The 26,797-nt window shown below is 42.4% G+C and overlaps 1 protein-coding gene across 1 annotated transcript in view; it reads right to left on the bottom strand.

Moving 5' to 3' along the window:
- Positions 1-26,797, bottom strand: part of MYT1L (myelin transcription factor 1 like) — a 569,059-nt gene that overhangs the window by 107,854 nt on the left and 434,408 nt on the right. The window contains exons 14-16 of the mRNA XM_029051295.2: positions 23,301-23,537; positions 20,581-20,702; positions 19,589-19,657 (exon numbers count right to left, since the gene is read on the bottom strand). Of these exons, the coding sequence (XP_028907128.1) occupies positions 19,589-19,657; positions 20,581-20,702; positions 23,301-23,537 (428 nt within the window). The remainder of the gene's footprint in view (positions 1-19,588; positions 19,658-20,580; positions 20,703-23,300; positions 23,538-26,797) is intronic.

Genomic DNA, 26,797 nt, shown 5'->3' with positions numbered 1-26,797 from the left:
AAAAAGAGCACACAGGTGGCAAATAGTCATAGACCATTTGTCCTATTTAAAGTCAATCAATCAGTGGTGTTTCTTGAGCTTACTGTGGACAGGGAATATGTCTTAATTATACTGTGCTCTCCCATGGGCTTAGTACAGTGCTCTGAACACAGTAAGTGCTCAATAAATACAGTTGATTGATTGAGAACTTACTCTGGACAGAGTACCATTTATAATTACAAGTATGGGAGAATACTATACAATAGAGTAGGCCGACGTGATTTCTGCTCACAAGGAACTTACAGACTAGACAGACGTTAAACTATATAGGTACCATGGAGTTGGGGTGGTTATCCTTCTTTATTGCTGCATTGTACTTTCCCAAGCGCTTCATACAGTGTTCTGCACCCAGCAAGTGTTCAGTAAATATGATCAAATGAATGAATGAAGGGCTTAAGGAATACAGACCCAAAGGCATGGTTGACATAAAAGGGAGAATGAATGGGGGAAGTGTGGGGTTAATCACAGAAGGTCTCAAAGTGTGGGATTAATCACAGAAGGTCTCTCGGAGAAGATGTGATTTAATAAGTCTTTGAAGATGGGGAGTATAGCTATCGGTTAAGTAGTCAGGGGGAGGGAGCACTAGGCCAGAGGGAGGATTTGGGTAAGGGGCTTGTGGCAAGAACATAAGATCGTGGTGCAGTGAGTAGGTTGAAGTTTAGTGCTCTACAGTTAGTGCAAGATTGTGGTACAGTGAGTAGGTTGAAGCTTAGTATAGTGCTCTACAGTTAGTGCTCAATAAATAAGGTTGATTGATTGACTAATCGATTGAAGCTGACCAAAATAGCCCTCAGTAAGAAAGGTTGGGACATTTCCTAGTCTTGAATAGCTTAGCAATTTAGATAAACATTCAGGCATACAAATGATACAATATATTATTAGAGAAAGCTGGAATTTTGAGATTGTAAATTCCTTGAGGGCAAAAATCAGATCTTACTATATTGCATATAGTAAAGGCTCAGTGAATGACAGTCGGAGGAGCAAAATGGATCCTAGACGGTGAGCTCCTTGTGGGCAGGGAATGTGTCTTATTAGTACTTTTGTACTATCCCCAGGAGTCAGAACAATGCCAACATAAGTGCTCAATAAATACGATTATCTGATTGATTGAAGGCAAAAGGGGGAAAAAGGAAAGAATGCCATAGCCTCAGCCCACGTTCCTAAAAAATCCCTCATAGATTATGCTGGCTTGCCAAAACTATTAAAAATAATAATGTTGGTATTTGTTAAGCGCTTACTATGTGCAGAGCACTGTTCTAAGCGCTGGGGGAGATACAGGGTAATCAGGTTGTCCCACGTGAGGCTCACAGGTAATCCCCATTTTACAGATGAGGTAACTGAGACAAAGAGAAGTGAAGTGACTTGCCCACAGTCACACAGCTGCCAAGTGGCAGAGCTGGGATTCGAACCCATGACTTTTGACTCCCAAGCCCAGGCTCTTTCCACTGAGCCACGCTGCTTCTCAACTAGTGAAAACTGCCTTTTATAAAAATGGATTTCAAATCAGAATCCCACCTCGACTACTTCATCAGCCTCCTTGCTGACCTCCCTGCCTCCTGTCTCTCTACACTTCAGTTTTTACTTTTTTCTCTTTTTTTAGCCGAGGCATACTCATAGTTAGCTTTCATCCAGTTGATCTGAAGCATGTGAAAGAAAACTGCTTTCAGAGTGTGAGGCAGCCGTCAAAAGCAGAGCGGGTGATTTCACTAAGTCGATGAAGCATTTTTTCAAGAGAGACCAGGAATTTACACCAGCTTTAATCTTAAATTTACTCTAACTCTGCCACTTTATTCATCTCGTCACATAAATTACTTTGCATTTTGAATCTGTTGGTGAATTTTTATTGAAGCGACACACTAAAATCACGATTCTGATGTCAACTTGGTATGCATGGGTGACTCTACATTGACACATTGGCAAGCTATTTTGCCTTAAAATTCTTAAAACAGTTTTTGAAATTCCTGAAAATCAATGGGTGTGGGAATTAAGGTGTGAGAAGAAACTGAAGAAGTTTGGTACCATTTTCCTGGTCAACTCTTCAGTTTGGCAATTTGTGAAATAAGACTAGTTATCTTGAAAAGTTTCTAATCTTTTGGCTATAGTTAAATGGGGAAAAAAAACTAGAAGAAAACTGCTTCATCAACAAATAGAGAATGAGTAAATGGACATGGACGTGGCTTTGAAATGCCATTGTGGAGGTTGAAGCAATAACTGATAGGAATGTCACACTATAACACTTTTTGTGAGTGAGATTTGAATATCAGTGAAATATCATTACTGTGACTACTTCTGTCTTTGGTAACAGACAGCGGCAGAAAGATGTCACAGCTTCATAGAAAAGGGTCAAGCTCACTTTCAGTCCATTAAGAAAGTTGGTGTAGCTTTAAATAGGGGTGACCCAACGGTAGAAAACATGAGATGATATGAATTTAGTCCAGTTTAAAGCTCTGGCACATAGAACACTGATCAAAGGTCACGACAAAAAGTGCCAAGAAATCCAAAGTCACAGGGACTAAATGGTTTTCCCAGAAGGGGTGGTCTGACGGTTAAGCTGGAGGCATTTCTGAGGAAAAAAGAAAGTTTCATATACATTTTCTCCCACACTCTCTAGGAAAACTAAGAACACCAACCTTGACTGCTTTCTAGATTATGAGCCCCACGTGGGACAGGAACTGTGTCCAACCTAATTAACTGGTAGCTACCCTGGCACTTAGTGTCTAACACAGTATAAGAGCTTAACAGATACAATGATGCAATAAAGTACTGAAAATCCCTTATGAGTCCTGTATTAGAGTTTGCATCTGAAAAGATTTCACAGCATCAGAGATTCAGTTCCTTTTCTTAGAGGGCACAGGGAGGGTGTAATCGCTTTTGAGAAAGGAGAAAGGAGAATTTGACTGACCACTAGGGGCCAGGATACTACTAAGGCCAAAATATTTTTTGAAAAAAAATCTGGATTTTAGCTCTTTATTTGACAAATGAACCAAAGTCATGCCAAAAAGTGTGGCCTAACGCTGAATCAGGAGTCAGGAGGCTGGGCTCCGTAACATCATCTGTTCAATGGGAATTGAATATCTTTCTTCCCTCCCTTAAAACTGTGAGCCCCATTTAGAATTACTCCTGACATGATTTTCTTTTAGAGAAGCAGCGTGGCTTAGTGGAAAGAGCCCGGGCTTGGGAGTCAGAGGTCGCGGGTTCTAATCCCGGCTCTGCCACTTGTCTGCTGTGTGACCTTGGGCAAGTCACTTCACTTCTCTGTGCCTCAGTTACCTCATCTGTGAAAACGGGGATTAAAAAATGTGAGCCCCACGTGGGACAGTCTGATTACCCTGTATCTACCCCAGTGCCTAGAGCAGTGCTCAGCACATGGTAAGCATTTAACAAATATCATAATCATTATATTATCTACCCCAGTGCTTCATACGGTGCTTAGATCACATTAAGCATTTCATAAATATCGTTATTGTATTAGTGAGGAGGAGAAACAGGACCAGAGCGTGGAAAAGTCTTGACTGCAGTCAGTCAAAAAGACAGACAGACATACTCATACGAGTGTTTCCATGGTAGAATCTTTAATCCCCCTGATTCCAAAAGCAACGACTGGCTACCTCAGATCAGTAATAATTTTACATTTTCAGGAAAGCCTTGAATTTATACCAGAAAATCATCCTCTAAAGCTATGCTTGGCTAGCACGGGGCTAACCTCCGTATACACTTTGTTCTGGCTGAATTTATGTTTTCTCATATTTCTGCTTTAGTGCTTTCATTTATTTCCTGAATGTGAATTGCTATGAAAACTTCCTGGGAAGTAGCCGGAAAGCCTTTATTTACTTATTTGTTTCTAATCTTCCTTCCTACTCCCAATGATTTGACTTATTTCTGCAATTCACACATCATTAAAGTTCACACAATCCAAGTAAGTGGATAACATTCATTTGCCTGCACAAAGGCCACCTATTTTTGATGCACTAAGAATGGACTAAAACCAAGATTTAGGAGGAGGGAGAATTAAAAGACCTGGATTTGCAAGTAAGTGAAAATCAATGCATCAAAGACATTGAGCAGAAAGACTCAGAACTTATACCTGAGAATCAAAAGAATAAGAAGCAACAGTGACAGAAAAGCACTTATAACGAATAGGCAAAATGTAAATAAGTATTTGGATTAAAATTAAGAAGGAAAAAGTGTTGGTTTTGCAATTTCTGAAACAAAACACTCCTATTAGTCATAGTTAAAATAATTGATCATTACCTCATCTGCATTCAAAGCCCTACAATAACATCACATTTCACATCAACAGACTAGAAGACCTGGCAAAGTCAGGTAATTTACATTATTCATGATTTTACTATTTGAAAACTATATTCAGTAATGAAATCAAAAGCATCAGAAAGTGTTCTTACTAGTCTTGATGGCATTTTGCCAACAATTAAGCAAAATATTTAATTCTCCAATATCTTAAGATGTTGAAAGGTAATTGAACATGTGTTAAATTAGGATGCAAGATGTTTGGAATGTTCTATGGAGGCGATGTTGAAATTAAGGAAATTTAGAAATGAAGCTTGAGATTCCTCAATGCGATTAACTACTTATTTCCACGGGCAACTTTACTCCTCTATATTTATTAATTCACACCCATTCCTTGAGTCCAGAGAGTTGTGGCAACAGAAGGATGATGCACTTTACATAATACAGATTACTCATGATCAAATGATCTTACATCATTTATTAATTATTTAAATATTGAAAGTTACAAGGATCTAGCAGAATGATGTGAGCTCCTCTCCCTTACAACACACAAAGAAATGATGGAAGGGGCTGAGATAAGAATCTTTCCTCACGAAAGGCCATAGTTGAGAGAGCTGTGAGAGCAGCAGGGCTTAGTGGAAAGAGCCAGAGTTGGGAGTCCCAGGTCTTGGGCTCTAATTCCAGCTCCTCCACTTAGCTGTGTGACTTTGGCCAAGTCACTTCACTTCTCTGTGCCTCAGTTCCCTCATCTGGAAAATGGGGATTGAAACTGTGAGCCCCACGTGGGACAACCTGATTACCTTGTATCTATCCCAGGGCTTAGAATAGTGCTTGGCACATAGTAAGTGCTTAACATATACCAGCATCATCATCACCTCAGATCTTAGTACAAGTGTTCTGAACACAGTAAGTGATTAATAAATACCATGACTATTACTGCCGCTTCCTCAATCTATCGACAGAAATGAAACAAAAAATCTCCGTAGCCTTAGCTGTTCTTCATATTCCCTCCACCACATAAAATGAATTTAATTTCTCCAAAATTCTCACCTCGTACAGAAGGTGGACAAAGAACCCATCGTCTTAATAGTAACAACAATAATGATGATGATGATGATGATAGTGAGGATGATAAAAATATCAGTGGTATTTGTTAAGCGTGAAATAAGGACAATAATAATAGTTATGGAACTTGTGAAGTGCTTACGATGAGCCAAGCACTGATCTAAGCGCTAGGGTAGATACAAGTTATTTAGGTTGGACACAGTCCCTGTCCCACATGGGGCTCACACTCTTAATCCTCACGGTATAGATGAGGTAACTGAACTCAGAGAAGTTAAGTGCCTTGACCAAGGTCACAGAGCAGACATGTGGTGGAGCTGGGTTTAGAACCCAGTTCCTTCTGACTCTCGGGCCCATCCTCTATCCACTAAGCCAAACGCTGTACTAAGCTCTGGAGTCGATCCGAGATAGGTGAGACACAGTCTTTGTCCCATGTGGGACTCACGGTTATTAGCACGGAGGGGATGTATCCTCCAACGTGTCCTCCAAACTACCTAGATGATTCTGGCTTGAGAAGGTGATTAAAAAAAACAACGATTCAACTAATCTGGTCAAAAATTTCCAAAAGGAAACATGCTCTTCTCTTTCAATCTCCCTCTTTTGGGCTCCAAGTACTATAATTTCATTTAAGGGTCGCTAGATTGAAACCTCAAATTTACAGTTTAAATTGGGTCTAACCCATCCCTTAACGATCAGATGTTCGGATCACCAAGAGCCTGTGTGTCAGCTAGCCTGTGCTCCCGGGATCTAACAGAAGCCTGGAGTCCCATTACAGGCAAGGCCAGCCCTCAGGAGCAGAGAGCGAGATGAAGAGCGGATCCTGAATTCCCAGCAGTTAAGGAGAAACTAGATTTAATTAGATGTGCTATTTGAAGAGGATGAATACTTAAAAGATGTTTAAAATAATTGTGAAAGGAAATGAGTGGATATTAGGAATCCTAATTCAGAGACAGGATCTTTAAAAATTGCAGAATTTAATAGTTCCCCTCTATCATCCATACACGACTAAGGAAAGAACATTTTAAAACATATTTTCTCTGAACTACTCTTATTTTAGAAAATTTGAGGTAAATAACTAAGACACAGCGGGTAGACAGAGGAGTGGTTTTCTTAATACTGGGTTTAAAGATACAATTTTTCAGAATTGTGCAAATTTCTATGATTTCACATTTTTTTTATTTTTAAAGAGACTTTGATCAATCAAATCCTGAATGTGAATTCTGAATTTTATACACAGTTTGCCGAACTTGTGATCTCTCCCCATCATGAATTCCAACCATGAAGAAGAGAGATCCCACATTTGGTTAATTTATTGGATTTACATGGTTTACCAACTGTGCTCCTTATTAATCATGGATATTAATGTTTTTAGGCCAAATACGTATGGATCAATGACAGAAAAATTCTAAAATTTCATCCATGGCTTCAAATGCCTGTGACACAAAGAAAGGAAATCATTTTCACAATTTTCATCTTCAAATTCTATAGACTCAAGCATGGTTTTTAAATATTGAGGAGTCATATTAATTGATAAAACCTTCATGACATATTTATTGATAAAAACGTGTCTCCCTAAAATTTCCCTGGGATGTTGGCTTCTCGGGCACTTAATCAATCAAAGGTCTTTACTGAGCACTCACTGTGTAGAGAGCACCGTACTAGACTCTTGGAGAGTATAGCACAGGAGAGTCGGTGAGTGTGATCCCTGCCCGCAAAGAGCTTACATTCTGCAACGGGAGACCAGACGTTAACATAGATCACTGATAGAAGAAATATCAGAGTTTAAGAATCTGTATACAGCCCCACTGTGGGACTGGGGTGAGTATCAGACATCTTAAACCATTCACTCTCCAGTGGCTTCTTCCCCACTGCTTTCAAACAGGCCAAAGTCTCCCCTAACCTAAAAAAACTCTCCCTTGACCCCAAGGCTCCCTCCAGTTATTGCCCCGTCACTCTCCTACCATTCTTCTCCCAACTTCTTGAGCGAGCCGTCTACACCTGCTGTCTCAAATTCCTCTCCTCCAATTCTCTCTTTGACCCTCTCCTATCTGGCTTCCGTCCCCTTCCCTCCGCACAAACCGCCATCTCATAGGTCACCGATGATCTCCTTCTAGCCAAATCCAACAGCTTCTACTCCATCTTAATCCTCCTTGGCCTCTCAGCTACCTTCAACACCGTGGACCACCTCTTTCTCCTGGAAACATTACCTAACCTTGGCTTCACTGATTCGGTCCCCTCCCGGCTACCCTCTTATCTCTGGCCATTCATTCTAAGTTTCCTTCGTGGGCTTCTCCTCTGCCTCACAGCCGCTAACTGAGGGGTCCCTCAATGTTCAGTTCTGGATCCCCAACTATTCTCCATCTACACCCACTCCCTGGGAGAACCTATTTGCTTCCGTGGCTTCAACTACCATCTCTATGAGGTTGATACCAACTCTCCATCTCTAGCCCTGATCTCTGTCCCTCTCTCCAGGATTGCATCTCCTCCTGCCTTCAAGACATCTTTATTTGGAGGGCTTTCTGTCACCTCAAACTTCGCCTGTCCAAAACAGAACTCCTTATCTTCCCATCCAAACCCCATCCTCCCAAGGACTTTCCCATCACTGTAGACAGCACCACTATCCCTCCTGTCTCACCAGCCTGTAACCTTGGCTTTATCCATGACTCTTCTCTGTCATTCAACACACATATTTGTTCCGTAACTAAATCCTGTGGGGTCATCCTTCACAACATCGCTAAAATCCACCCTTTCCTCTTCATCCAAACTGCTACCAAGTTAATACAATTACTCATCCTATCCTGCCCGGATGACTGCATCAGCCTCCTTGCTGAGCTCCCAGCCTCCTGTCTCTCCCCACTCCGGTCCGTACTTCACTCTGCTGCCCAAAGCATTTTTCTACAAAGATGTTCAGGATGTATAATTTTATTATTATAATTATTATAATGTTATTATTTTATAATAATAATGATGATGAGATTTGTTAAACACTCGCTATGTGCCAAGCATTATTTTAAGCACTGGAGTAGAGACGAGGTAATCTGGTTGCCCTACATGGGGCTCACAATCTTAATCCCCATTTTACAGATGAGGTAACTGAAGCACAGAGTAGTTGAGTGACTTGCCCAAAGTCAAACAGCTGACAAGTGATGGAATTACGATTAGAACCCATGTCCTCTGATTCTCAAGCCTGTTCTCTTTCCACTAAGTCACGCTGCTTCTCACCCTGCCCCTCAAAACACTCCAGTGATTGCCCATCCACCTCCACATCAAACAAAAACTCCTCACCATTGACTTTAAAGGAGTCCACCACCTCGGCCCTTCCTATCTCACCTCGCCTCTCTCCTTGTACAACCCAGCCCACACACTTGGTTCCCCTGATGCCACTAACCTTCTCACTGGGCCTCCATCTCGCCTGTCTCACCACTAGCCCAGGTCCTTCCTCTGGCCTGGAACGCCCTCCCTCCTCAAATCCAACAGACAATGCCTATCCCCCCTTCAAAGCCTTATTGAAGGCACATCTCCTCCAAGAGGCCTTCCCAGACTGAGCCTCACTTTCCCTCGTCTCCCACTCCCTTCTGCTTTACCCTGACACTGTGTTTGTTCTACCCACCTCCCAGCCCCACATCACTTATGTACAGATCTATAATAGTGTTTTATTCATTTGTATTGATGTATGTCTCCCCTCCTCTAGATTGTAAGTTCATTGTGGGCAGGCAGTGTGACCGTTTAGTGTTGTAATGTACTCACCCAAGCGCTTAGTACGATGCTCTGCACCATTATGTGCTCAATAAATATGATTGATTGAATGAATGAATATCAAAGTGCTCAAGGTGTTCACAGCCAAGTGCATAAAAAATGCGGAGAGCAAGGTGGTTGGAGAAATAATAGCATTAGTGAGGGAATGACTCATTTTTCTGGTATTTATTAAGTGCTTACTCTGTGCTGGGCATTGTTCTAAGTTCCGGGGTTCCAAATTAATCAGGTTGGATACCGTTCATGTCCCACATGGGGCTCGTAGTCTCAATCCCCATTTTACAGATGAGGAAACTGAGGCCCAGAGAAGTTAACTGACTTGCCCTTGGTCACGGAGCAGACAAATGGCAAAGCAGGGATTAGAGCCCAGGTTCTCTGACTTCCAGGCCCATGTTCTTTCCACTGGGCTATGCTGCTTCGAAGAGATGTGATTTTAGGAAGGTTTTGAAGATCGAAAGAGCTGTGGATATGAAGGAGAAGGAAGTTCTAGGCCTGAGAGAGAACCTGGGCCAGGATCTGTGGCAAGATAGATGCGATCTAAGAGTGTAGGTCAGCATTACAGGAATAAAGCACGTCGGTCCAGTTGTTGTAGGAGATTAACAAGGTAACATAAGAAGGAGAGAACATTAATTGGCTCAACACTGATGTTTAAGAATTTCTGCTTGATGCGAAGGTGTAGAGACAACTATTGGAAGGTTTTGAGGTGTGGGGAGGCAGGAACTAAACCGTTTTTCAGAAAAATGATCTGGGCAGCAGAGTGAATTATGGGCTGGAGAGGGGAGAGACAGGAGACATGCATTAGTCAAGGTGGGATAGGATTTGACCGTGAGCCCGCCATTAGACTGTGAGCCCGTCACTGGGCAGGGATTGTCTCTATCTGTTGCCAAATTGTACATTTCAAGTGCTTAGTTCAGTGCTCTGCACATAGTAAGAGCTCAATAAATACTATTGAATGAATGAATGAATCCAAATATAATAGGCTTGGATTATATGGTAGCAGTTTGGATGGAGAAGAAAGGGTGGATTCTAGAGATGCTGTGAGGATAGAACCGACGGGATTTGGTGACAGGTTGAATGAGGGAGACGAGTCAAGGATCATGCCAAGGTTATGGACTTCTGAGATAGCGGTGTGGGTGGTGCTGCCTACAGTGACAAAGGGCAGGATTTGGGTGGGAAGAAGAGTTGTTCTGCTTTGGACATGTTAGGTTTGAGGTGTCAGTGAGACATCTAGGGAGAGATGGCTTGGATCCAGGAAGAAATATGAGATGGCAGAGGAGGAGAGAGGATGGGGCTAGAGAGGTAGATTTGGGAATCTTCCATGTAGAGATGGTTGTTGAAGCCCTGTGAGTGAATGAGTTCCCCAAGCGAGTGGGAGTAATAGAAGGGGATCCAGAACTGAACCTCGAGGAGCCCCCACTGTTAGTAGGTGGGAGACAGAAGAGGAACCTGTGAAAGACACTGAAAAAAAGTGGTCAGAAGGTTAAAGATGAGAATCAAGTGAGGACAGTGGCAGCGAAGGCAAGTTTAGATAATATTTCCAGGAGAAAGGGGTGGTCTACAGTGTCGAAGACAGAGAGATTGAGGAAAAGACATAGGATGGAATAGCAGCCATTGGATTTGGAAAGAAGGAGATCATAGGTGACTTCAGACACAGTCATCTCCATGGGGTAAAAGGGGGGAAAGTCAGATTGCAAGGGGTCAAGGAGAAAGTGGAAACAACTCGCTCCGGCAGTTTGGAGAGGAGTGGTAGGAGGGAGATGGAGCGATTGCTTCAGGGAGCCATGGGGGTCAAAGGAGGGTTGCTTTTAGGATAGGGGAGAGGTGGGCATGCTTGAAAGCAGTGGGGAAGGAGTCATTGCAATATGAGCAGTTGAACATGGCTCTCATGGCAAGAAGAAGGAAGAGGGCAGTTTCGGTGAGAAGGGATGGGGTCAAAAGAGCAGGTGAAAGGCGACGATGGTGGACATCTCCCCTTGAATTATAGCTGGCTTATGATTAAAATTGATGATTTTAAGTTTCTTTTTTAAGATATCAAAGATGAAGATTTTAAAGTAGATTATGAAAACGAAGGACTCTTGGTTATCCTATTTCGAAAGTGGAGAGGGTTTAGGTGGGAGGTTACGTTCTCGATAGACTCTGTTTTGAAGAAAAATCAGTGCTCGAGATTTGACCAGTTGTGTATGCATTCACACCACTTTTTCTCCCCACCCTCCATCAGGGTTAGTTAGAAGAAGGTTCCCTAGTTACGGAGTAGCATTCTATTAAAAATGCACAGTGAACACACAGATTGTGAGAGAACTGAGAGTGTTGCAAAGTGCTTGTTTAAATGCTGCTTTTTTCTTTTTTAATGGTGTTTGTTAAGCATGTACTGTCAAGCACTCTTCTAAGTACTGAGGTAAGTACAAATACATCAGGTTGGACACAGTCCCTGTCCCACGTGGAGCTCACAGTCTAAACTGGGGGGAGGATTTAATCCCCATTTTACAGATAAGGAAATGGAGGCACAGAGAAGTTGATTGATTTTTCCAAGGTCACAAGTTAGACAAAGGGCAGATCAGGGATTAGAACCCAGATCCTCTAACACACAGGCCCATGGTCATTCCATTGCCTATGCTGCTTTGCATTTGGCTTGCCATCTGGTCCTAACCTCGTGAATGCAGGAAGACTACATTGATTAACTAAATGAGCCTTCAGAGTTATTTTGATTATCTATACTCTCAGATACAGGATTCACTGAGATGTTTCTACTTCTTTCCTCATTTTCAGATTCTCCAGGTTCTGAGAATGAAAATCTCCCTTCATCAATGATGGCCCTTGTTGAACAGAAGCTGCATGGCCTAGTGGATAGAGCACAGATCTGGGAGTCAGGAGGTCTGGGTTCTAGTTCTGAACCTTCCATTTGTCAACTCTATGATCTTAGGCAAGTCGCTTAACTTCTCTGGGCCTCAGTTCCTCATCTATAAAGTAGGGATTAAGACTGCAAGCTACACGTGAGACACTGACTGTGTCGAAACTGCTTAGCTTATATCTACTCCACTGCTCAGTACAGTGTCTGAAAAAAGCAAGCACAAATATACACATAACATAACAAATACCACAAAAAACAAAAACGAACAAAAACAACAGAACTGTGAGTTTCCTGAAATTGTTCCGATAGTTTCTTCCTTCAAAAACTACCAATAAGCAGGTTATGTTGATTCAGGAAAGGAAATGGAGATACGCTATGAGCCAGAAATGACGATTTTTTAATGTTTGTATAAAATGATTCACAATATCAATATGCTGTAATGTAAACTGAGGACTACTTAATGTTATAAACTTGTCTCAAAACTTAAAGATGAGGTTTGTAAATAGCTAACCACCTGGTTTGAGATAGATTTTCTAAACATTCTTATTTCAGAGAAATTTTCTAAACATTCTGGCCCCGTCACATATTGCAATTTCTTTAAAAAATGGTGATTAGGAGAATATATGCTCTGACGTTGCATCCTGAAAAGATTAATATGAAAAACTAGCTGTTCATTTAACAGATGTGGTTTAATTTATGTTAATGTTTTCTAGTTTCATTTTATTCTAGGTTTAGCTGGGGAGAAGGATGATATTATTTCATTTTTGAATCCTAATTCTAATTATGACCCTAGTACTCAGAAGTACCAATATAAGTTGAGAGAAAGAAAAATATTCTTGAAACTAAAAATGAATGGTTGAATATCCCCAAAAGATAAAGATTGCATATATTTTGAAATTTTCTGTACCTCCTCTGTAGGTTATATTTGGGTCTCGAATGTAAAAACACTCGATGGATCTTTTGAGTCTGGTGCATGGTGCTAAGAACCAATTGTGGAGCCATTGTGCGTGCATGAGAATTTCCACCTGGGAAAATTCCCAATCTCAAGGGCCAGAATCTTTCTAAATGAGTCATTGGGAATTTAGCTTTGATTCTCCATTCCCTGACCACCCGGCTGCTCTTCAATCCAACTGTATCAGAGGTGCCTCAGAAACAAAAGAAAATGATGAAGCTTTGATCTATGCTATTTCTATTCTACATATGTCTACGTCGACTTCAAAATGAATATGCTTCTTCTTATTACTATGGTATTTGCTATGTGCTTACCATGTGTCAAGCACCATTGTAAGTTCTGGAGTAGATGCAAGTTAATCAGCTTGGACACAGTCCTTCTCCCACAAGGAACTCACAGTCAAAGTAGGAGGGGGAACAGGCATGGAATCCACATTTTACAGCTGAGGAAACTGAGGCACAAAGAAGTTAAGGGACTTACCCGAGGTCACACAGCACGAAATGAGCAGAATAGGAATTAGAACCCAGACCCTCTAACTCTCAGACCCTTTCCACTAGGCTACATTGCTATTTTCCTGGCTCTCTAAGCACCAGTAATAATGATAATGATGATTATAATAATTTTTTTTGTAAGATGCTTAGTAAGTGTGAACCACTATACTTTCTGCTGGTGTAGATTCATTCATTCATTCATTCATTCATTCATTCATTCATTCATTCAAATGTATTTATTGAGTGCTTACTGGGTGCAGAACACTATACTAAGTGCCTGGAAGAGTACAATATAACAATGAATAATAATAATACTAGTATTTGTTAAGCGCTTACTATGTGTCAGGCACTGTACTAAGTGCTGGGGTGGATACAAGCAGATTGCGTTGGATGTAATCCCTGTCCCACAGAGGGCTGACAGTCTTAATCCCCATTTTACAGATGAGGTAACTGAGGTACTGAGAAGTTAAGTGACTTGCCCAAGGCCAAAAAGCAGACAAGTGGCAGAGCTGGGATTAGAAACCATGACCTTTTGACTCCCAGGTCAGTGCTTTATCCACTATGAAGAAGCAGCTTGGCTCAGTGGAAAGAGCAAGGTCTTGGGAGTTAGGGGTCATGGGTTCTAATCTCAACTCCACCACCTGTCAGCTGTGTGACTTTGGGCAAGTCACTTAACTTTTCGGTGTCTCAGTTACCTCATCTATAAAATGGGGATGAAGACTGTGAGCCTCACGTGGGACAACCTGATTACTCCGTATCTACCCCAGTGCTTAGAACAGTGCTTGGCACATAGTAAGTGCTTAACAAATACCAACAATTATTATTATTATTATTATCACTGCTGCTATAATAGACAAATTCCCTGTCCATCATAAGCTGGGACACAATCTATGTCCCGCGGAGGTTCACAGTCTAAAGGAGGGATATCAATTTAAATATTAATTCTCATTTTACAGATGAGGAAGCTGAAGAACAGAGAAGTGATGGGATTTGCCCAAACCCAAAATCCAATGCTGGCTCCGTGTCCCGTGTAGCCTTGGGCAAGTCAATCAACTTCTCGGAGCCTGAGTTACCTCATCTGTAAAATGGGCATTAAGACTGTGAGCCCCATGAGGGACAGGGAGTGTGTCCAACCCAATTTGCTCATATCCACCCCAGCGCTTAGTACAGTGCCCGGCACATAAAAAGTGCTTAACAAATAGGACAATCATTATTTGTCAAGACAGGTAGGTCGCAGCCAGAACAGTGAGGTTGAAAACCCTTTATCACACACCTGTCAGGAGCTGAATTGGAAAAGGAGCAGAGGTAAAACCCAATCCTTTGGGCAAAAGAGATTGAAACATTCTGGAAGGAGTCTGGCTCCTCTGCCAGGACTAGGAAATCACTACCCCTTGTAGGTCGTGGCCAACTTCTCCTCGGGGAGAACTTGGAGAGAAAGATACATTTTTAGTACTCCTTGCTGCATTTCTCTCTGTTTAATTAGTTCCTGAAGTAAAAAGAAAACCAGGGTCAGAAAATGTGGGGTTGTTTTGAGTGTGCACCATTTTCCTGCCACTTCCCCAAGCAAAGTCTTTAGGTAGCCATGAAGTTGAACCCGCAGTAACAGGTTTCTGGTAATCAGGCAATCAGTCTTGACCCCTCAGTAGCTTTAAAATCCACTTGATTCCTCAGCTCTTCTTTCCCATTTGTAGGATTAAGTCCTGACTTTGATCATTTTGGGAATTCTGGTTTAGGCATCATTAACTGTCTTCACAGGCTATCCACTGAGTCTTGTCTATAATTTTTAATCCCTCACCTTCCTTGTAGTGCTCTAAATGAGGGTTGGCTAATTTCGGGTCCTCGTTCTGGGTAATACCACTGTGAGGATCCAATCTCAATTCTGTGGAGAAAAAGCTTCAGAATTTGAAGGAGGGAATCATGTCTGCCTACTCTATTGTTCTGTACTCTCTCAAATGTACTCTCTCAGTACAATGCTCTGGGCATGAAAAGCGCTCGAGAAATGCCACTGACTGACTTTTTGAGGGGAAAGATTTTTCTGCAGCAATGTGAATCACTGCCCAAGTTCCAGAGCCAAAGCCACTTGAAACTGTCAATATCAAAATTTCAGGCTTTGTCCTCAGCCTGATATCTGGTTCAGTTGGTTTAGCACGGCTTAGTGGATAGAGCACAGGCCTGGGAGTCAGAGGTCTTGGCCTTGCCTGCTGTGTGACCTCGGGCAAGTCACTTCACTTCTCTGGGCCTCAGTTACCTCATCTGTAAAATGGGAATTGGGTGAGCCCCACATGGGACAGGGACCGTGTCCAACTAGATTTGCTTGCATCCACCCCAGTGTTTAGTACAGGGCCTGGCACAAAGTAAGCACTTAGCAAATACTATTAATATTATTATTATTATTAGGTTTGGGGATTGGAGAATTCATTCTTGTCAATGGTCTGTCCTTCTTCTCCTCTACCGTTAATTTTAGGTTTATCTTCCAGGATTAGCCTTTTAGCACGAAAAAGATCATATGGTATACCCGGTTTTATTATTAAAAAAAGAAGGAAAAAATCTCTCCCCCAAAAGGCTGGAAACTTCAGTCTTTTCTACAGTTGTTGATTAAATCAAATTCAAAAGGTTTTGATGGTGAGACTTAAAAATCGCAAAATTACTTCCTTTACTTTCCCAGCAAGTATGATTTTCCTTTTTGGCTAGGACACGGCCAGTTAAAAATGGCAGGCGTGCAAATAACCGGTTTCCCTAATTTGCAAATTATTTCAAGTTGCTACTTGTAGGTGGTGCTAGGCAATTGAAAATGTAAGGGAAAGATGCTATCCTTAAGAAGAATTTATATGGCTTTAGTCACAGTTCTCATAAACAATAGGTATTTTTTTACTTGTATAGGTTTTATTATTTATTTGGGGGTCTTAAGTTTACAAACATAATCCTCACAACACCCCTGTGAGGTAGGTATATTTTAGTTATAACAAAAAGCAGTTGCTAGTCTACCTCAAAGCATCAACTTGAAAGGATCTGCAGGATACAGAGCCATGACAATCTGTAGTTGTCTAGTTTACAAATTTTAAAGTGCAATGATTTAAAAAAAAAAAAATCCTCCTGTTTCATTGTTTTAATCACGAAGCCTTATCGGAAACATCCAAGTGATATCAGAAAGCAGCAGGTTTAGAATTTGAAATATTCATTTACAGGTTCCATTTTAATACATTGCTATTTTCATATTACATATTATTCACAAATCAACACAAACAACTGCTCAATGAAAAAAAAAAAAGGTAAGATTGTCTGACACTGCTTGTGCTCAGAACTGAGCAAAGAGAAAAAAGATTTCAATGAGGCTGATAGTCCAAAGATCTGCCCGGAAAGTCACCAGGAAGAATGATGGGTTTTTTCCCCCTCTGCTAAGACAGTCCAGGCACCAGCCAACCAAAATTGAAATTTGAAACAGCAACAAGAAGGCCCCGGGAAAATGTCATGATGCAGAAGAAGACAGATGTCAGTTTTCTGAGTGTACTCGGGCCCAGATTTCACAGGGCCTTTTAGGTGAAAATTAAAAAGCAGAGGCAAAACATCACACGGCGGAAGGTGCAGTAGTCTTCACGACACCTCGTCCGCTAAAACAGCCTCCTTTAATTGGGTGAGGGGCAGCATCGGGTATTCCCTGATCCGTTCAAGACACGGTCAGAGGGTGGAATATCTTTATGACGATACAAGGCAGCTGGCGGGGGAGATGGGGAAGGGGGAGAGGGGGGTCACAGAAGTGTGGATCATTCTGGGCCCTCGTACTCTGACTCAGCCATCATTTTAGCCTCTAAGTCATTTTGAAATGGGAAAAGTCAGGACATAGAACTTTCTGACTCGGATGAGGAAGTGGAGAAATGATGAATGGTCCTATATAGAAACAGTCTTAAACATCACAGTTACCATTATTACTTAGCTCTATTGAAACCCAGGTACCCCGAAGGAATTTGGAATTAGATGGTAGCCACTTGCTCTGCGTGACTGAAAAATGCTATTTACCCCATTCCCACGGTCCCACCCCGACTGCCTTAGCCAGAGATCCAGGGCCAGAAGTGGACAGTTGGAAAAATTCACCGATGTGGTTAAATGCCGCAACGAAGATTAACTACAGAGTGAATGATTCAAATCTTGGGGGTGGCCAGTGCATCGGTGTCGTGGGGATGGGATGAAGCCTTTAGAAGGCCTTCGACCCTCTGGAAGGGCCGAGGGTTTGGATTTTCAAGACGGGGGCTTAAGCGGGCCTGACCTACAGGAAGGAGTAGGAGCAGAGGTATGCAAAAACATCAAAGTGCCTACCCTGAAAGATGATGATGGCGAGAAGGCGTGGAAGACGACGACTGTACCTGGCCTCCAAGACAGAAGATGAGGGAGGCTATCACGGCCGGAAAAGGGGAATTCATGGAACATGGAACCGACCCGTGAGTTTTTTCTGTTGGCTTGAATCTCAGGTCAACAAAAAACTCCAAACGAACTTCCAAAGATGTCAAAAACACATGGGAAAACCAACCCGAGAGGAAATATCCCTGAATCCTTCGGGGACGCTAAGCGGTTAGGAGCCGCGTTAGATACAAGTTGTGCTTGGGAACTTTGTTGTTTATAGCCGGACTGCACGTGGGTGGAGAAATAAAGCCAAAAGCACTGCCAAGTATTCCTCATAAAGAAATTCAAAAGAATGTCGCCGAGTCCCAATGCCTTGGCCGAGTTCCAAGGTCAGCCAATCACATACTTGACTGTGAAGGAAAATATGGTCTCATGCCATGAAAAGCTGACTTGAAACACGTTCAATCCTAAGACTGTCCATTTTGAAACCCTAATAAGCTACTTCTTCCACAGGCACTGATTTTTGATCCCGCTACCAACTTTAAAGCAGTTAAGTCAGTGGGCACCCTCCAGATGGTAAAATTCCATGCAGATAACTCCAAAGTCTCGAGACGGAAGTGCTAATTCAGGAAGTCACTGAACATTAGCAGGTGCTCTATGGCATTAGCGCCTTGAACAGGGATCCTGCAAAAAATGACATGGACGTGAAACAAGGCCCCAGACTCCTGGAAAACCCTGGCCTAAGGGATGCAGGGAGGTGGGATGGGGAAAGAAAGGGGAACAAATGCGGATGAAAAATTAGCGACCCTTGGCACTGGTCCGAGCAAGTGAAAATCACAACATGGCCTACTTATTCGCAGGGCAAGGGTGTTCGGTAAAAATAAACTGTTCTTGGAAACATTTCCCTCGACACACCGCTGTTCTCCACTAGCTGTTCAGATCAAGAGCAACAGAACCTACATTACGCACCCCTCCGGCCCTTCCATGTGGAGGCTCTACATTTCAGCGACGGTCTCCCAGGTGCCCAGTACAGAGCTCGGCACATAGGAGGCGTTCAATCAATGCTATCGATCGACTGCTCGCCTGCCATATTCGGCGCCTTCTTCTGCAGAAGTGGACCTTAAGGAATCAAAGTGGGTGGCTTCCTACTTGACGATCGGTTATGGCGACATTTAAAATTGTTTGGGATCAACACTACTCTGTATTAGTTAAGCGGAGTAAAGGTCAGCTTTCTCATTTCACCCACTGTGTCTTTGTCAGGTTTGGTGGGGACAAACCAAGAGTCACGAGTTGAGGGAGGTGGCCTCGCCCTAGATTCTCGGGCTGTGCTTGTCTGCGATTATCTGCCCCGAGGCGGGACGAGAGCTCTGAAGAGTTTACGTGGACGGAAAAGGTAAATGAGTAGTGAGCTACTTCTATGCTGCTCTCGAATGGCCGTGCGTTGTTTCACGAACTCCTATGCGTAGCCTTATTTGGGAATGACATATGGAAACCCTTGGAGCCCATACAGTGTGCTCCCCGCCTGAGCCCCCAGCCTGGAATTGTATTTGGCCAAGCGTAGCCGTACCAAGTTTTCATGAATTATTTACTGAAAAGACATCCCTTATGGCTGAGCACCGGCACGGTACGAAGGAATCCCGAGAACTTCGAGAAAAATACAGAAGGGAGAACGGGTCGGAATGTGGAGAATCGATGAGCGACTCAAACCGAGAGGGAATTGGCGTGAGCGCCCAGATAAAAGCACTAATCCTGTGCGGGGACTGCTTCTTCTATCATTTATGTTCCTCCTTTTAGCATGAGACTTTACAGCGCTGGTGAGTGACTAGTTAGGAAAAGAGAATGATTTTCTTTATATCTTACTTGAGTTCTTGGGAGGTCGTGGCCAACATACTTCGAATGCTTTTATCAGCCAGGGGGCAGCCAGACAGACTGTAAGACAGGTCAGGATATCCACGTAAGTCAACCCTCTTATACGTTTCAACCTCCCAAACAAACACAACATAAAAGATAAAAATTAAAAGTTTTAATGCAGAAAAGCGATGGGTCAAGTGCTGTATATTGAGGTGCAATCGTTAACCCTCTGAACTATCCGACGTCAACTTGACAGAATGTTTCAGATGGTCTTTTGCTTTTGTTGTGTTTTTCATGAAACTGAGACAAAATATTTCTGTCCTTTTGGGTCGATTCTTAAATGTTTAGAACGACTCGGCAGTCGGAGCGCTCTCTTGGAAAATAAAAGACGGTGTACAACACAAAAAATTAGCATGCTCTTAGAAGTCAACATATAGCACTTAGAGGGTTCACACAGAGTTCAACATTTGTACTTTGACAGCATTGTTGAGGTAAGCTGAAAACAATAAATTGAAAAGACAGAATCCACCATGAAAAAAATGAAGTCACACCTTCTATGTGAGGCGTAATTACCAGTCACATGACCACTCCCATCACACCCTGGTGTTGGACATCTGCCACCAAACAAAAACAAAAACAGCCAAAATAGTAAGTATGTTTTAAAAAAAAAAAACTTTTAAAAGTTTCATTGTTTCCAGTTTAGCTGCAATGTCTGCAAGGGGACTTAAGCATCCTAAAGAAAAGCTGCAAAATGAACAGGTTTAAATGAAAATGGTGGTTCGATCCACTACGGCATCGTTAAGAACAAGCAAGTACACATTAGCTTATCACTTAACTGAACTAGCAATTTGAAACATTTATACGCTGCAGAGGCCGCATGCTGATATGGCAAGGCATATACAGATCGGATTTTTACTTCGATAGCCAAAAAAAGAAAAAAAGAAAGAAACAAAAGAAAAGGTTTAAAAGAGAAAAATAATTTCACCTCACATTATGCTTACGTTATTAAATCCTTTTTGCTCTCTTTGCACTGAGGATATTTGGGCTTGGGACTTGGTATAGTAACTTCACCCGGATACCTTCGCTCCTCCAATGCCTCTTGGAATGGATCCAAGTCTTCTGGCTGCAGGCAAACATACAGGTATTAGACCCACTTAGGTGAGGCTGTAACATACACAAGAAAAACAATGCAATGTACAGTTATCGGCAATCTCGTCTCTGTGTTTCCCACTTTTTCAGACCTCAAAACTTCCACAGTTTTTGTTTTTTTTAAACACTCTTCCTCGGTTAATGACATTTCTTCCGTCTATTGCTAATGATGGTATTTGTTAAGCGCTTACTATGTGCCCCGCACTGTTCTAAGCGCTGGGGGAGATTCGAGGTAATTGGGTTGTCCCTCGTGGGGCTCACAGTCTTAATCCCCATTTTACAGATGAGGTAACTGAGGCTCTGAGAAGCTAAGTGACTTGACCAAGGTCACACAGCAGACAGGCGGCAGAGCCGGCATTAGAACCCAGGTCCTCTGCCTCCCAAGCCCGGGCTCTACTCTTAGATGTAAATATAAGTTAGGATTCACTTGAAGAGGAATTAGATCTCTTCAAGGGGAAGGGCAGTCTGAGTTTATAGACCTCTGCCATCTTGCCAACTCTTCCCAGTGCTTAATGAAGCCAACCGGAAGACTAAGATTAATAACTTAAACCTCCAGGGACTGTGTCTTTATAAAATCAATCGATCGATCAATCTTATTTATTGAGCGCTCTCCGTGTGCAGAGGACTGAACTAAATGCTTGGGAGGGCACAATACAAGGCAGAGTTGGTATTCATCCATTCATTCAATAGTATTTATTGAGCGCTTACTATGTGCAGAGCACTGTACTAAGCGCTTGGAATGGCCAAATCGGTAACAGATAGAGACAGTCCCTGCCCTTTGACGGGCGCACGGTCTAATCGGGGGAGATGGTTGTTAGATGCATTCTGGCTCACAACCAGTTTGTAGTCAAAAACCATATATACATATGTGTGTACACACACACACACGTTTTATATAGTTTTTTTAATATATATAGGTTTAAATACATATCTATATGTGTGTGTGTGTGTATATATGTTTAAATATATGTGTGTGTGTGTGTATACACACACACATATACACACACACATATGTTGCAAACTGCCAACATTCAGTCATTTTAAAACCTGTTTCTAAGTTCCAGAGCAAGGTGTCTGACTGGAGGAAATTCATACATGTAAACGTATGGCTCGGGAGAGGAAATTCATACATCTAAACGTATGACTCGGGAGACTGATGGGGTGTGTTTTTTTTTTTTTTTTTTTCTGAAAGTGTCTAATTGTTCTTCCACAGATATTGTGTCTTCTGAGTAGATTCGGTCCTAAAATGGAATATGCTCTGGCGCAGTATCAAATCCATCCCCATAGATGGCGATATATATTAACTATAAGGTAAATTATTTTGCATTTTATTTCAAAGGTCCTTCTAAGTATATATGCTCACATATATTATGTTTGTATATAGTATATACATAACCTTTCGTTTGTATCATGCTATATAGAGTGCAAATGTTTCAGCAATATTTCTGTGGAGCCGTAATTTCAATGAAGAGGAATTTGGCAATATTCCTACCGCGCTAAGTTGCACGCTCAAGGATTAATGCTTTATATTAAGTGGGAGAAACACCGTCGCTAAATACAACACGCTACTCAGGTTTAGCTTTCTTTCACAAGAGCTCAATTCGCCTTTCAAAATTAAAGACTTCAGATAGCAGCATCGCAAATTAAGTAGACGTGAGTTTCCTAATTCCTTGAAATAACGCACCCCCATTTTTCTTCACAAAACGTTATTGCTCTCGTGATCTTCCATCCTCTATATTTTAAAATCAGACGTGATGTCCGATGACTGAAAGTGATTCATACAAACATATCTGAAACGTAATTCTTGAGGAACCTGATTCAAGCGCTCAATAAATCCTATTGAATGAATGAATGAATAATTCAGTCATTTTTCTTTATATCCTCAATTTGCCTAAGAATATTGTAATCAACTCAATAATTTAAATTTGAAGAAAACATAACTTCCCTTCAAAGCGATGTTCTTCCAAACCTATATAGGCCTTGTTCAGTCTAACAGAATCTCTGGTTGATTATAAGATTGGCAATCTCAAAATGCTCCTCCTGAATCCGTTACAGGCAGTTTCTGTACAAAGAACGTTTCTGGGCTTTATATTTGAAGTTCAGGGGATACCAAGAAGTTCCCCAGTGCCTCAGCGCTGGCCAATTTCAATACTTCATGGCAATCGAAATATGCAAATGCTTCTTTCTAATGCTCTATTTGAAGGAAAGCTCTTAAATTCTACAAAAAGTCACCCCATCATTTAGTGCTATGCAACCAAATACCATATTAAAACGTTAGCTAATCTCTAGGGGCTGGGGCGGGGGGCGGGGATGATCGGTCACTGTTGTTAGAAAACCCGATTCCCATGCGTGGTTTAAAACATTGATCGGTGGAATTTAGTTAGAGATTGCATGTACGCCAGCATGATGCATTTCCATGAACTAACAGGCGAGAAGCGATCTTTTAGGAAAACCTCCATTTCTGTCCATTGTCTGGCGCCTGTTATCTTCCTTCCTTTCCGTCAAGTTTTAAAACCCAACAGCGTCAAAACCATCAAGTTACAACGAGAAGTTCCCGGCGGAAAAGACATACATTAATCTCTTTGGGATCATCTTCGTCTATCCTTCGGGGTTTCATTTTAGTGTAGTCGACTGGCAAATCCCAGCAGTCCTCTTCGTTCAGTTGGAAACATCGATTATTCATAACGGCCTGTCGTTGAGGTGACATAGTCTCTAGGGGAGTCAAGATAGTGCAACAGCCATCACGCTGCCTCTGCTTGTTCATGCTCAGATCCAGTGTTCCATTTTCATCTACTTCCATATCAGGATTCTGCCAAAATCAGAACAATTGTAAGCAGTCGGCCTTCCTCCTCCCGGTCTGCCATCTCTCTTGCGTTTCGCTTCTACCTACTTAGAGGAACCCGACAGCATTCGGATGTGCCGACGCAGAGGTTTCCTCAGCCCCACTAATTTGGTCGGGCAACGTGGACTGGGGTAACAAGACTGATAACGGTGATACCTGTGAAACTCTTCCTACATGCTGTGCCCGTAGGTAGCAAAAAATTGGGTTGTACACAGTCTCTGACCCGCCTGGGGCTCGTAGGCTGAGAGGAGGAGGCCGCGAAGGCATCTAATCCCCATTTTACAGATGAGGAAACTGAAGGCCGGTGGAGATAAGTGACTTGGCCAAGGTCACACAGCAGCTGATTGGCAAAGCTGGGATTAGAACCTGGGTTTCGAGACGCCCAATCCTCTGTGCTAGACATTTAGGCCACGCTGTTTCTTCCGGAAAATAATAATAATAATAATAATGGCATTTGTTAAGCGCTTACTATGTGCAAAGCACTGTTCTAAGCGCTGGGGAGGATACAAGGTGATCAGGTTGTCCCACGTGGGGCACACAGTCTTCATCCCCATTTTACAGATGAGGTAACTGAGGCACAGAGAATAATAATAATGATAATAATAATGTTGGTATTTGTTAAGTGCCTACTATGTGCAGAGCACTGTTAATAATGTTGGTATTTGTTAAGCGCTTACTATGTGCAGAGCACTGTTCTAAGCGCTGGGGGAGATACAGGGTCATCAGGTTGTCCCACGTGAGGCTCACAGTTAATCCCCATTTTACAGATGAGGTAACTGAGGCCCAGAGAAGTGAAGTGACTCGCCCACAGTCACACAGCTGACGAATGGCAGAGCCGGGAGTCGAACCCATGACCTCTGACTCCGAAGCCCAGGCTCTTTCCACTGAGCCAAGCTGCTTCCCCTAAAATAATAATGTTGGTATTTGTTAAGCGCTATGTGCAGAGCACTGTTCTAAGCGCTGGGGCAGATACAGGGTCATCAGATTGTCCTACGTGAGGCTCACAGTCTTAATCCCCGTTTTACAGATGAGGTAACTGAGGCACAGAGAAGTCAAGTGACTTGCCCATAGTCACACAGCTGAGACGTGGCAGAGCCGGGATTCAAACCCATGACCTCTGACTCCCGAGCCCGGGCTCTTTCCCCTGAGCCACGCTGCTTCTCTAAAAAAAAACCGGACTCAACTGTCTCCGCCCTACACGCTTGCATATCAGGAGGACACAAGTGGAAAAGCAACCCAATGTTTCCACTAGTCAAAATTGGCTTTCAAATGGCTTAGAAGGCCTTGTCTCTGGATTTGTGATTTATGCCTGGGCAGGCTGATGTCCCTAGACTAACCACTCTCCTCACCATTTTCAACTGGCTTGACACATCCCATGACTACTTAAATAATCGTCCATATAAAGAAGCACCTTTGGAGATTATAACCTTTCCATCTAGAAATAAGATACATTCATTTCTTAATCCCTCAAGACGAGAATTAAGGAGAAAAATGTTTGTTCATTGGGATGAACTTCTATCTATAGCATTTGCTCTTTCTCTGAGAAAGTGAATGCCCAGTTCATAATGGTTCAATCACAGATGTTGAAATCTATCCTGTCAGGACTTCTACCAAATCTGATGTACAGTCAGCTGCTTTAGTTGAGAAAAAATAAAATAAAAACCCAAACCAAAACCTGGTGCCTACTGGCTTTTTCGGCAGCCAGCCACTGATGAACTGTGAAGTCCAAGGCACTGTAGATGGCGTTTGGCATAGAATGAATTAGAACCCAGCTTTCACTTTGGGGTGGGGAGGAGGAAAAAAAGGGAGCGAAGGCAAAGGATCGAGGGAACAATAAAAATACACCCAACGATCCTTCATTTTTTCCAGAGTGACACTATCTTGAAGAGAAATTTGATTTCAGAGCTGGTGGGAACACCGCAGCCTACTCAAATGTCTCCCAGCTATCTTTCCTCTTGATGCAGAAACAGAACGGCAGGGAGGAACCGGGAATAAGAATCCCTTGCTTTGGGTTATTACCTTGATAAATTATACAGCATTATTCTACTTGAACACGTTTTGTCAAAATGTATTCCTGACTTCTGCCTGGATACTAATTCTGGCAGAATAATGTTGAATTTCTCCTTTTATTCTGTCATTTTCGTTTGAACAAAGTGAAAAAAGCTGAAAAGGGGTCAATCCTTTTCGCCACATAATACCTTCAAAGCTAGTCTTCAGTCCCTCCCCACTACCAGCGCTGATTACAATTAAAACTCTGCATGCTCAAAAAAAAAAAAAAGAGAGATTCACCAATCTAAAGGATGAAAACCATTTCTACGAAAGGAATTATTTGAAAACATAAAGTTACTGACCTTTCTGCATTGAGAAATATTTAAATGATTTCTAAAAGCTACTCTTAGGACTCTTAGCTCATTAAGCATCACCAAGAGGCTTAACAGAACGGGAGGAAGCAAGCTTTGTCTTTCTGGCGACTACAATAAAACCGTCCCCTCCCGCGCCGCATCTTTCTATAAAGCCATCTAGTGGTCTCTACGAAGTAGCTTCTCATTAGTTCCCGGTGCATTTTTAAAGTCGTTTCTCCTCCAGTGTCAGCAAAAAGGATGCATCTCTTTAGGATAAAAGGACAATATCTCACAGGGCTTCTATGAAATATTAGCATCCGTAATGATTTTTAGTCACGAATGCGGTCTGTGCTTCTACTGACAGGTTTGCGCTAGAACTCCCCCTTAGCTTTCTTTGTCTGGCTGGCACCGGCTAATGCACTGAAAAACACTCCACTCTACGTCATAAATCTGGGCGAAGTGACTGTCGTATGGGGTAGATGTTACATTCGTGGCTTTCTTTGGGTTTTGCCGTAATTTAGAGGAGGCTTCTATCACAAAAATGCAGGTGTAAGCAGTGAGAGCAAACCCCATTTCTCCCGACTGCGAAACCTCGGGGAACGGGTTCTGCACCCAAAAAAGCTGCATATCAATCTCTACAACTTTAGCGATTCACAAATGAAACCATTAAACGATGAACATACTAAACAACTACCGCACGGAGATGCGACCGATTCCCCTGGAGGTAAAGCCACGTCCGTCCGTAAGACGTACGACGCTTTTCCGCTCGCTATGAAATCCACGGATCCAGGGGAGAATGAAATCCGGGAATCATTCGATTAGACCGTCTCCTTTTTGGGGTGGGGCGGGAGGGTTTAAATCCCGATATGGATTTCGGGAGCTACC

This window comes from Ornithorhynchus anatinus, chromosome X1, assembly GCF_004115215.2.
Source record: "Ornithorhynchus anatinus isolate Pmale09 chromosome X1, mOrnAna1.pri.v4, whole genome shotgun sequence".
NCBI classification, from domain to species: Eukaryota; Metazoa; Chordata; class Mammalia; order Monotremata; family Ornithorhynchidae; genus Ornithorhynchus; species Ornithorhynchus anatinus.
Note: the sequence above shows the minus strand (reverse complement) of the source record. Positions and strands in the feature narration are given on the sequence as shown.